Consider the following 13010-nt stretch of genomic DNA (forward strand, 5'->3'; position numbering starts at 1 on the left):
CGAACTTCTTGGGGGCCGTCTCTGAATCAGAAATCTGCTGGCTCCCCTCGGCTCCCTTTGGTGAAATCATTCCCCCACAGTGGTTTTAGCTGCTGTCTAGTCCCTCACTCCCCCAAAACTTCCTTCCTGAAGTAGGCACTGTGCACCGCCAGGACAGAGTTCGTCCTTCACCTCCCCACAAAGCTGCTGCTTGCTATTTAGCAAAATCTCTGCGGTGCACAGAGATGCCAAGTGACGCACACACTCTCCATCGATGCTCTTCATATTAAGAATGCTGTCTGGGGACGCAGAACAGCAGGGGAGGGCTTGGACACACTAGGCTGCAGCTTTGTACTTTGTGGGCCTCAGAACCCCAAGCACCACTTACAATATTCCTTGCCATTTTGGGGGGTTACACCGTATTGTGTTGGCGGGGAGTCAACCTGGTGCGCAGGGCTTGCTCCCCTGCTCACGCATGCAAAGCAAGTGCTTTTTACCACTGAGCTACCGTCCTGGCTCATTTTCCCCCCCCCCCACCCCCTGTAGTAGAGGCAACAGACTTGCAGACCCAGACACATTAATGGGTAATTCTCTCTGTTTTAAGACAAAGGCCAGGTAGGGCAGTAGGGCACTTGAAGCTACAACTCAGTGAATGGTCCCAAGTACTCCTGGGCCCACCCCTGCGAGAGCCAAAGCAGGGGGCAGAGGGGGGAAGGGAGCAGCAAAATAAAGTCATAGAAAAGCTTATTTGGCACAAAGAACACTTTTATATATTAAAGAAATGGCTAAGTAAGCTTTGCTGTGCCATTTATGTATCTGTGACATTCAGCAAGTAGCCTCATGTATTGTTTTAGCATCTTAAGTATATAAAAAAAATCTCGTGAAGTTTTGAACAGCTACACACTGCTTTCTTCTCCTTTGCACTGTGCCTAAGGACTACGTGGTCAAATATCACAGACCCATAGAACTGCACCACATATACAACCTATCTCCACAAGTGATTTAAATCCAGTGGACACCTAGTGGAGTGTTGTGCTACGAGAGTGTTTCTTTGAGGTTGAATAATGAGGCTGTTTTCCATACTGTTTATCCTATGCATAGAAGAAACGTGTAAGCTGCCGCCTCTATTCCCCCACCCCTTAAAATTTGTAAGTCAGAATTGAATGCTAGAAGCAACCTTGAGGAGGGAGGAGGATGGGGGAAAAACAGGAGTTATTTTATTTTTTGCTTTTTGGGTCACACCCAGCGATGCTCAGGGGTTACTCCTGGCTTTTTACTCAGGAATTACTCCTGGCGGTGCTTGGGGGACCATATGGGATGCCGGGGATCGAACCCGGGTCAGCCACGTGCAAGGCAAACGCCCTACCCGCTGTACTATCGCTCCGGCCCCCAAACAGGAATTATTTCTTGAACTCAATCTGATTTATATGGTTTAGATGGGGCAATTTTAAAAAGGGAGTTGTATATTTGTCGTTTTGTTCTTATGATTCCACTGATCACAAAAGGATCCCATTCCTTAATTATTAAATCAATGGCTTATTCCAAATATTCTGTAAGTGCTAGGACCACAGTTCTTTTTTTTTTTTTTCTTTTTGGGTCACACCTGGCTCGATGCACAGGGGTTACTCCTGGCTCTGCACTCAGGAATTACTCCTGGCAGTGCTCTGGGGACCATATGGGATGCTGGGAATCCAACCCGGGTCAGCTCCGCGCAAGGCAAACGCCCTACCCGCTGTGCTAACGCACCAGCCCCCCACAGTTCTATTTTAAGTGTAGAGTGGAAAGAGAAAGGATATTGGAGTCAGCCATGGATTCAGAAGTGTGTTCACTATCGTTTTATCACTATCGTTTTGGAATTACTTAACTTCTCTAAGTTTTGTATCCTTTGTCTATAAAATCGGCCTAACTTCCATATAAGGTTATTATGAGTATTCAAGAAGAATTAATATAAAACACACATCAGGGATTCTAACCATTATAACCTTTCTAACCCTTCATCATCCTTCACAGCGATCTCCCTCAAAAACAAAAACCCAAAGATCCCAAAATTAGACCTATGAAATTTAATCACCATGTTATATTAAAAATCATTTGATCACAACTTATTCTTTAAAATTTTATTTAGAATGCCTACTTGTAGAAGTTAACATAATTTTACAGATCATTATAAAAATTCAATGCTTTTGTCTCTTCAAACATTGATAATGGGTTAGGAATATAGATTAGAAACAATACATTACAAAACAGTAGCCTATGACTATCTGTACATTTGCTATGCACCTTAAGGAAAAGAATTTGACAGTGTGCTGTACTTACACTGCAGGTAACATATGTTTACTCTATTATACAAAACTGACCAGTGGTAGTGTTTGAATTTATAAATGACCATTAAACAGAGTATTTAATTTAGATGTATATTTAGCATGCTAAAACATGAAAACATTTTTCAACTGAAATTCTGTGGCTCATCAGTTCAAATGTGTTGTGGCATTTTTCACTAAGTTTTAATATCAAACTAAAATAATTTTACATGATAAATGCAGAAAGATAAAATTTCTAAATAGTTTAGTAGAAAGTAATTCACATTCATTTTGTCATGGGTTTCTTGTGGCTTTTCTAAATGTTAATCATTATGGAGACACTGGTCCTATACAATGTTAACAGTCCATCTTCAATTTAAAAACTAAAAAAAAAGTATGTTAAGAGTAACAAAAAGTTAAATAAATTCACACGTTATAGGTAAACAAAAATGAAACCAAATTAATAATGGCAAGTTGTACACTTTAAGAATCTCTTCTTACATGCGGTCAAAAAAGGCTGAAATGTAAACTTACTGATTAATATGCGGGGTTTCCCCATGGGGTCCAATTGGAAATTTTGAATTTATGAATCCAAATTTTATTTGTACATTAATATAATTCAAAATAATATTAATTGTCACATATGGCTCATCAATAATGCCATCATCACTGTATGTAAAACAGAAACCCCCCCAAATATATTCACTGTTCATTAGAAATGCCAAACCACTGGAAAAATGAAATATTATATATTTGCTTTCTTAAATATTTTAAGACATTCTTCAAAAAGTTAAAACTGCCTTGCACAGAATTTTGTGTGTATATGGCACAAGATGACACGCAAAAACAGTATGAATTCCATTGAAAAGGCACTGTTTACAATACTAGGAATCTGACAAATCTACTTCAATGATGTTTGAAAGAAGGATATATTTGAAGTATGTAAATAGATAAACCCTTATAAAAGTACAGCATTACTACTTAAACTATAGCAATATATAAAATGAAATAAAGTGACAAAGAAATGACCCTTTTATGACAAGCCCATAAACACTTGAATCTTATTATAGTTCCGTAACAAAAAATAACAGAAGTATTTCTTAAAGGCACAAAAGCGTGAATACTAAATGAGGGTTGTATTTTACAAGGCCAACTTTTTCAATGGAATGGTGACAAAGATTACACTGTACCTTTATAAGTGATACAAAAATGTACTAACATGAATTACAAGTAAAATATCTCTTGCTAAAACTTATTTTACATGCCCTAATTTTGTCTTTTCCTGGGCCAGCTACATCTTATTAAATGTTGGGTAACTGAAAGCTTTGTACATTTAACAAATAAAACAAATTCACTTGTCAATATTTATTATTCATTTAAATTTTCATGTGAAAAAATAAATTTTTGATTGAATGAAAAACTGGCCTAAGGTCTTAAATCCTAGGAAAAGCATCATGAGGCTTTCAGACAAGAGGGAACTGTAAATCACAAACTTTTTATGATTCCATATACGAAGGAAGATTGAAACTCAGGTAGAACATTCATAGTCAATTACATATATGGCTAAATACAAAATATGGCTAAATAAAAAAAAAGGATTCGCATACTTAGCCTAGTATAAGCAATAATCTAAAACTAAACCACCAATTCCTGAGTTTTGTGTTCATTTCACAGAAAGGAATTTATATAACTAAAAGCATAAGTAGACAATTAGATTTGAAATATACTTTTAGTGCATAAGAAACAGTCTTGAGTAACCCTGCTTTTTCTCATGGAATAGTTTTTGAGTCAGTGGGTATTAAGAACCCGTAACATCTGCCCTAAAAAGAAAATTTAAAAGTAAAGAAGAAACATTCTCTTCTAGCCTTGGAAGATAACCCATACACAAATGAAAACACCAATTTTAAGTTTTCAGGGCTGGCTTACTAATGAAATGGGATTTTTTTTGGATCGGTTAATCTAGTTATATACGTAATTTAAATTAATATTAATTTAAACCATAAAAAGATAAAATTGTACAATATTTATAAAATATATGAATAGGCAGTTGAGCATAACATTGGTAACAGAAAGCGAGTACAAAAATTATGTTGACAAGTATGAAATACAAACACCCCCCCTTCTGTTCTTATACAGGGGATAGATACAACTTATTTATATATCAGTTTAAAAAATGTTTTCACATGTATGTAATTACAGCACTGGTTTGCCAATGGGAAACGGCTTTTCATAAAGCCTTAAGGAAACAGCTACTATTGGTTGGGGTGGGGAGTGGGGAGCAGGCTCTTAAAAAATTTTTAATTTTTTAAATTTTCTTAATTTAGTAATAGTTTGGTGACCATATATTCGTTTATTGTGGTGTAAACAGTTAATTATAACTTTATTAGTACCTCACAGTTTCTTCTCAAAGGCAAATGTAGCCAAAACAATTATTTTTTCTGAACTTCATTTTTTCTTAATAATCATTTTAAAACAGAAACTTTCATGATTCTAAGCTGTCCTAGGAAGATGTACCTAAGCCTCAGTACATTTGCAAAAACTTGTTCTTTAAAAACTATATTTATGTAAAAAGGTAAAAATAGTAAACTAAAAAATACAACAATACTTAAGAAAAAAATCTGAGTCTGAACAAAAGGAATCTTGAAAAATTGTGTTTAGCCATATACTGAACTAAGAATAGAGGAAGGTAATAAAGAATTAAACTTCAAAACTTGATGCTCTTCTTAGATACTCAACTTATTGCACATTTTAAAGAAACCAATTTAAATGTATATATAAATGGTACTACACTAAATATCTTTTCTTACATGCCTTTTTCTTTTTTTTTGAAATAAATATTGTTTTTTTTTCTATCCTATAATTTATTTAATACATCTGGGCCTAAATAAATGCTAAATAAGTTTTTCATTATGAAAAAACATGAATTATCAGCATATCATTGCCCTATAAACAGTTCTACAGTGTGGTCTACATCATGGACCAGCTGAATTAAAACCAAAAATAATAAAGAACAGCAATCAATTTTGACCACACCTTTTTTTTTTAGCAAGTACCGAGTGGTAATTGTACATGTATAAGAAAGGTATAATCAATAGATCCAAATAGCTGCACCCCTGTTTTTCATATTGATATACACATACATACACATACCTGTATCTGTAATATTAAATCCTAGGGGTTAAAAAAATATTGTGTAAACTTTTAAAAAAAAGCAAGATGCCAGCTCTTTCCCTTAAAGTGTATTTGACCTACATTTTCCTTGCTGTTTCCCAGAAGTCAATTGAGCTCAATGCTTCGGAAATGAGTTTTTTAAGCTGTTATTCAACTACTGACAATATCTACTATCCCATCAGTTCCCATTCATATTTCCTTATGATAAAGGTTTTTGAAGAAAATAGATTACTATACATGTATTTATAAGATTGATAGCATTTTGTTATGAACAACATTAATGCTATAGTTTAGAACATACTACAGAGTACAAAGACTACTGTCAGGTATACATAAGACATAACTGTGTTTGTACATGTGGATTTATTATAATCACATGTAGACACATTCTCACAAAAGCTGGAAATTTTCTGGCACTTAACATATAGCTCACTTTAATAACCAAAGAGAATAGCTCTTGTTTTCCATTAAGGATGAAAGGTATGAAAAGTCAACACCTCTATGTGTACTTCTAAAGGTTTTGTTTTAGAAATGTGAAGTTCTAATAAAGACCAACGAATTTTAACATTGGTCCCAGTCCAGATCTAGTTCACCAAATCAACTGTAAAGAACTTCTACTTAAACATGAAGTTTATTAAAACTTGAAGCAAAATCAGGAGAAAAATGATGAAGTAGTCTTTTTGCTGTAGGAAATAATCCGTGGCAGGTGTACTTGAAACGAAGTGATTTCGAAGAACCATAACATTTCTACAAAAATAACAATAATAAATTTTATAATTATCAAAACATTAGCATAGTATGCATAACTTCATACATGGTTATACAACACTTAATTATATTATCTAAAGTAACCAGTTCAGTTATTACCACCAAAATGGGGAGCTGACTGTTCTATGTCTATATAGCAAATACATGCATTAATTATATGCATAAAATATACTTTAGGTTGTATGTTTGTAGAATTAATCATCTCTCTTATCCAATGGTTTCAAAATGAAAATTTTGCTTCTTAGCTGACATTAAAGTTCTTTTATCTCCAGGGAAAAAGAGGTAGGGTTGAAAAAACATCCTAAATTCTCCAGGAAAAAATAACTGAATGCACTTAAAGAATATTTATAGGCACTTCTTATGCTAACAAAAACTCTTGGTCATGAAATTAATTTATATTATATTCATGCCACCCTACGTGTTTCTGGAAAAAAAAAAGAAAAGAGTTAATTAGTGAAGATGGTTATTTTCTTCCTGATTTCTATTAAATGTTTTGAGAGTAAAGAAAATGAAAGGAGGCAAACAAGACTAATTTATGGATATAATTAGGAAAGAAGCACTGGTGACAACAAGAGTCTAAAGGAGTTCATGGCCCACTGGGGCTGATATAAAAATACAATAACTTTGTGATAAAGTAAAGTGTTCAAAAGCTGCATCAGGAGCTACACAAACTGAGCAGACAGATAAATGAACTTCATAGAGCAGGGCAAGCAGTAAGAAATATTACAAAAAGGGTGGCATGTTATGTTATGCCACCATGTTATGTTATGTTAAGAGTTATGTTCTGAAAGATAAGTAGGGACTTTCATAATGAACAGATTGAGATGGGAAATCCAAGAAATAGATTCCTGATGGGTAAAGAGTAAAAGATGAAGAGGACAGTACACTTTGGAGAGCTCAGCTACACTCCTGATATATAACAGCAAAGAGAAAGAGTTCAATTTTACTCTCACAGATATGAGAAAACACCTCTCCTCTGCTCCAATATATTACTGCTAAAGGAATTTAAAGTCTTAATCAAAAGGTAATAAAAACTAAATTTGTATTTTAGTCTAAAAATGGGCTGGAGCAACAGGACAGCAGGTAGGGCGTTTGCCTTGCACGCAGCCGACACAGGTTCGATTCCTCTGCCCTTCTCAGAGAGCCCAGCAAGCTACCAAGAGTATCTCGCCCACACAGCAGAGCCTGGGGAGCTACCTGTGGTGTATTCGATATGCCAAAAACAGTTTAATGACAAGTCTCACAATGGAGACAGTACTGGTGCCCGCTCGAGCAAACTGATGAACTACGGGGTGACAGTGACAGTCTGAAAATATTATAAAATAGAAATTTCGTGTATGGCTTCTTATGTAACAAGATATTAAACTTCCTGTACTGTTAGTGCTCATATATGTTACCTTTTAATCTCTTCCTGTGTTTGTTTTATAGATTCAATTGAACTTTGAATATCTCCAAGTTCTATCCCTTTCTTTCTTCTTGTACTTGGTTTGACTGATTGAGCTAAAAAAACAAAACAGAAATGGCATTTACAAGAAAGTTGGCAAAAATAATTACTTGTAAACAATCTATATTTCAGCTTAATGAATCCTAGAAAAATTAAAATGTTCTTAGGCATTATTTTGGAAAGTTTAGGGCTTACTCATTGCAACCATGTTCTATGCATTTATTACTTGTTCACTCTTCTATAATCTCTGTAAAAATTGAGTTCCTTAACTTAGTGTGAGCTAAGTAAAGGTTATGGCTTAAATGTTTTTCTTAAGGTCTAAAACATTACTTAAATCCTTTCTTAGTTATATATTGTTATTAAAGAAGGTTTATATATTATATGACTGAAAGAAAACTAGCACACAATAAATTCCATAATTCTGATATACTTAAAATTTTTTTGTATGTAACTTCAAAACATAACTTTTCTGAAACAGAAAACAGTGCAAAACCAAAAAATCAAAAATCAACCAACCAAACAAAAAAAACTTCCTAAGTAGAATTTAGTGAACTATCCCTCAATTTTTCAAAAACTGATGAGGCATAAAGAACTGCTACATGTAGCATAGTTCTTGATTTGCATATTCCCTTATACACTGTCAATACATTGTGACCTAGTCTTTTTATTTATTTTAATTTTGGGGGTTGTGAGTCAGACCTGGCAATACTTAGAGGTTATTCCTGGCTTTGTGCTCAGGAATTACTTCTGATGGTGTTTGGGGGACCATATAAGATCTCAGGGATTGAACTGGATTGGCTACATAAAAGGAAAACATCCTACATACTGTATGATACTCTTCAGTCCCCTGAAAATTTTTTTATAACTACCTTATTTTGTACACCATTTTTGCTGCCACCAAAACTTTACATATTTTCTCAAGTAACTATGAAATACTATTTTCATATATCAAACATAGTATAATAGAATCTTAAAAAATTTCTGTTATAGTTAATGGTCTTGTATCCTGTTATTCATCAATTTGCTCGAGCGGGTGCCAGTAACGTCTCCATTCATCCGTGTCACGTGCTACTGTAGCCCAATGGCGTCTGCTTGCTCCAGGAACATGAAGAGCCTCAAACCATTTATTCAGGGTCTTGGTGAAGAAATCTGACCATCTTGTAGGTAGGCGGCCATGTGGTCTTTTGACAGCCTGTGGAATCCAGTCTGTAATAGCTCTAGTCCAGCGGTCGTTTCTGAATCTCATTACGTATCCGACCCATCTGATTTTTGAAATGTAAATGGTAAGTGGTCTACAATAAATATTTTTACCTTCACTTCCAGATGAATCCTGGATATCGGGTTCTGGGGATGAATATCCTTTTGCCACTTTCTTCTGTTGCCTGGTTGGCTTATGCTTCATTTTTGGGACACTAACCTAAACAGAAAAAAAAATTGCAATTAATGATCACTATTTAGTAACCTTCAAAATTACCCATTTAGACACAATATTTAGAAACAAAAACTAAAATAGCCTGAAACCTAATAAATTAGGAAATATATACAAGTTATTAAGTTTAAAAAGAAAAATTAATTTGACCCAAATATCAGAAGTACTGAATTACTGAGTTTCCCAATTCTGTCCCTTGTCCTTGCAGTTTCTCCCCACTAAATTTATGCACATCCAAATATTATCCCCACTCTAGCTGAATGCTAAGTGGTAATTTAATTAAAAAAAATAATTAACTTTTAATTATCTTATTCTCAACAAGAAACATTCCCAACAAAGTATGCTGCATTTCCAATAAAATTATTTAGATTTCTTTTGACAAATAAATGACAAAATGAATGACAAAAATGAATCTTATAAATGAAAATATGATTTTAAAGAGCATTGTGTAAAATTACTGAAAGCAATTGAGTACATACACAAGTTTCTAAAATTTATCAAACCATTAACCAGTGGTATATGCTTTCTATAGATTATTACATTTTTGCTTCTTTCTATCCTATATATAGGCCAGTAATTTGAGTAAATGCTCCCAAATTAAAAAACTCACAAGTGGTTGAGGTGATATGGTTTGAAATAATTTTGCAAAATCTTATTCATGTGCTTTAAGTGAAACTTCTGGAATTTTATTATAGAAAGTAAGTAGGAAGTTCCAGATTTAGCTTACACTGTATTGTGTCCTCTTACTACAAGTTAAAATGTTAAAACCTTTTCATAACCTTTAGAATTCAAATCCATATTTGTTGAGTATGTTCAAAACAGAGACTGATGAAGACTTGTGTGAAACTATTTAACATGAGCAAAGAAGTCAGAAATACAAATTTCAGGATATAAAGAGTCATTGTTTTCAGTAACTACCATTTGCAGGAAACAGATGTGCATTATATGTCACTATCATGTCAGTTTGTTGAAGAAACAAATTTGAAAAAATAATTCTAAGTTGTGGTGACATAAAATTTGCCATTCTAACCATTAAGAGTACAATAGTATAAGCTATATTCATAATATTATGCAACCACCACTATTTCGAAAGAAAACCCATTACTGAACAATAATAACTCTCCATTCCCTCTTTTCTTTATTTCATACTATACTCAAATCTTTCTATGAGTTCTCCTATTCTAGATATTTTACATAAGCAGAATCATACACTACTGTCCTTTGGTGATTTGCTTAGCATAATATTTTCAAATTTCATCCATGTCATTGCATGGAACAAGGCTTAATTCCCTTTTTACATTGGCTTACTCTTCAAGCCCGTGTTCGCTACCTTGAACACAGAGCTCACTTGCTATGACTCCATGTATCTTTGCTTTCTTGGTTTTTCACTCTGCAGAAGTCTGTGCTCTGTCTTGAATAATACTGCCTCTTTTTCTTTCCCCTTCCATCTTTCTAAGTATGTTTTGTTGAATAAAAGTTATCCTGCTTCACTAAAAATTTTAAATCATATTTTGTGTATATGCTGACAGACATTTGAAATGTTTCTACCTTTGCACATTGAAAGTAATGCTGCAATAAACGCTGGTGTTGAAGTATGTAGTTGAGTCTTTGTTTTAGATTTTCTTGTTGTGCAATTGCTTTGAGATCACAAGACAGTGCTATGCTGTCCTTAACTCCCTCAGTCTTTGTTAATAGGAATGTTTTTCTTTTAATCATTTCAATTTATTTATTTTTTAATTACTGAGTCACAGTGAGGGTACAGTTACAGATTCACACATTTTCGTGCTTGTTTTTCCCTCATGCAATGTTTGAGAGCCCATCCCTCCACCAGTGTCCATTCTCCACCACCAATGAACCCAGTATCCCTGCCACCCCTGCAATCCCATCCCCCCCACCCCACCCTGCCTCTGTGGTGGGGCATTCCAATTAATAGGAATGTTTTAATTTCTCCCCTTGCATTTAAAGGACAATTTGCTGGGTAACAAATTATTGGTTGACAAGGAGTTCCTTTTAGAACTTTAAATATGCACCTTCTGGATTCCATGATTTCTGATGAGAAATTGGCTATTAATAGCCTTATTAATTATTATAATATTGATGAAAATAAAATGCATTAAACTGGTGGAGGATTTTATATATAACAAGTTCCTTCTCTTACTGCTTTTAATATTCTCCCTTTGTCATGGCATTTTTGTCTTTTGACATCCTGTTTATTTTATTTTGTTGAGTCAAGAGTTTATTCTAGTGTGATTTGCAGATTCATATCAAAACTAAGGATTTGTAGGCTCTCTCCCAATATTCTTTTGGCTTTTTCTGGGATGCACTGACACTTGATAGTTTTACAAAGTTTAATGAGTCTCTGTTCACTTTCTGTCTTTCTTGTCTTTAGCTGTTCTATATATAATTATGTTGATTTCTGAATATCTCTAGTGAATTTGTCACATTGGTTAACATACTTTTTAGTTCCAGAATTTGTTTGATTCATTTATACAAATTTCTTCTTACTGATATTTATTATCTTGTTACCGATATTTCTCATTTTATACATCTTTTCCTTGATTTCCTTAAGTTATTTGAATCTGTTTCCTTTAATTGTGTGCATATTCAAGACCACACACTGACTGTGTGAGTTGTGTGTGGGGGGTTACTCACACACACTTGCTTAAACTGAGACTACATTTTAACTTAGGGTTAATGTTTAGGGCTTTTGCATGTCTTTTTTGAGTATAAGCAATACATCTTGCCTTTAGCATTTGCAAAGCTTTCTCAATTCTGTCTACATGGGGCTTTGTAATGCCTACTTTTCCAAAAACTCTTTCCCCTTCTTGAGTTCATAGGTCTTACATGGTCTATCACTTGTTCCAACCGTAATTTTACTACAGGGCTTCAGCTATTACTAAAGTGAGTGATATTATCCTCTGTAGAGTGCTGGAATAATCCAGAGGGGCAGCGGTTTATTAGGATACAACTGGGTGGGGCAGTGGGGGCACTTCCTGTTTACTTAAAGAAGACAGATTTCTGGGAAGCTCTGTTGTTTTTGTTTGTTTCTGAAAAGTGATCTTTGCTCTAGGTGGCCACAGACTGCTAGTCTGCTTTACCCTTCCAACCAATGCAGGCAGCTTTTCTTACTGAGCTGTGAGGAAGACAAAATAGAAATGTGTGTCCTGCAAGATTCCTTCAGGAAAACCCCAGGGAGGTTAGAAGAGACATTCAGTGTTAGTGAATAAGAGCACTTCTTCTTCTCCAGCTGGCAATATGTGGACCCTTCACTACAGCTGCTATATCACTCAGGACAAGTAACAATGACAAAACTTTCCTACTGCTTTGAAGTCACTCTTCTTGAGTCCTTTCATTCAGCTGCTGCAAATGTTTCTTTTCCAGAATCCTGGGAAATCAGAGTTTCAGCTTACATTTTATGCTTCTTTGGAAGGATAAGAGCTTAGAGTTGCCTATTCTATTCTTGCTGGCATAAAACTTAAACATTTGAAAATCAAATTTTGAGTGTTGGTGACTCATACTAAGGTTTTGAAAAAATTATATGCCTAGCAGAGCTAGTTACTTTTGTTATTACTTACCATGGGGGTGCGATGTTTCACTTTGGTCTGGATAACACCATCTTTTTCAAACTGTATCATATCATTAAGTGGGTCCCATGGTCGAGTACTATAAAAAACAAACAAACATAAGAAACTAAAGATATCACTAACATTAGTGGCTAAATAAAAAATGTGAAAAATTTTCCAAGAACTTTATATTCAACTATTAGATTTTCATTAATAATTATAAGAATAAGGTCTGTCATATCTAACCTCCTATTATTCTTATTAGGATGACTACTTACATAGAGTCAAATGGATAAAAGAAAACAGTAAATCTGAAATCAGACATGCACAAGCAAAAATGGCTTACTAAAACCCAC

The 13010-nt window shown here is 34.4% G+C and overlaps 1 protein-coding gene across 5 annotated transcripts in view; it reads right to left on the reverse strand.

The window, feature by feature from the left end:
• Nucleotides 1-5866: 5866 nt before the first annotated feature.
• The window catches only part of OSBPL8 (oxysterol binding protein like 8), a 179404-nt gene continuing 172260 nt past the window's right edge, over nt 5867-13010 (reverse strand). For all 5 annotated transcript variants that reach the window (XM_055118098.1, XM_055118097.1, XM_055118100.1 and 2 more), the window contains 4 exons: nt 12667-12754; nt 8974-9079; nt 7616-7718; nt 5867-6197 (listed from right to left, as the gene is read on the reverse strand). In XM_055118098.1, the coding sequence (XP_054974073.1) occupies nt 6065-6197; nt 7616-7718; nt 8974-9079; nt 12667-12754 (430 nt within the window). In that variant the 3' untranslated portion in view covers nt 5867-6064. The remainder of the gene's footprint in view (nt 6198-7615; nt 7719-8973; nt 9080-12666; nt 12755-13010) is intronic.

Source organism: Sorex araneus, chromosome 10 (assembly GCF_027595985.1).
Source record: "Sorex araneus isolate mSorAra2 chromosome 10, mSorAra2.pri, whole genome shotgun sequence".
Lineage (NCBI taxonomy): Eukaryota > Metazoa > Chordata > Mammalia > Eulipotyphla > Soricidae > Sorex > Sorex araneus.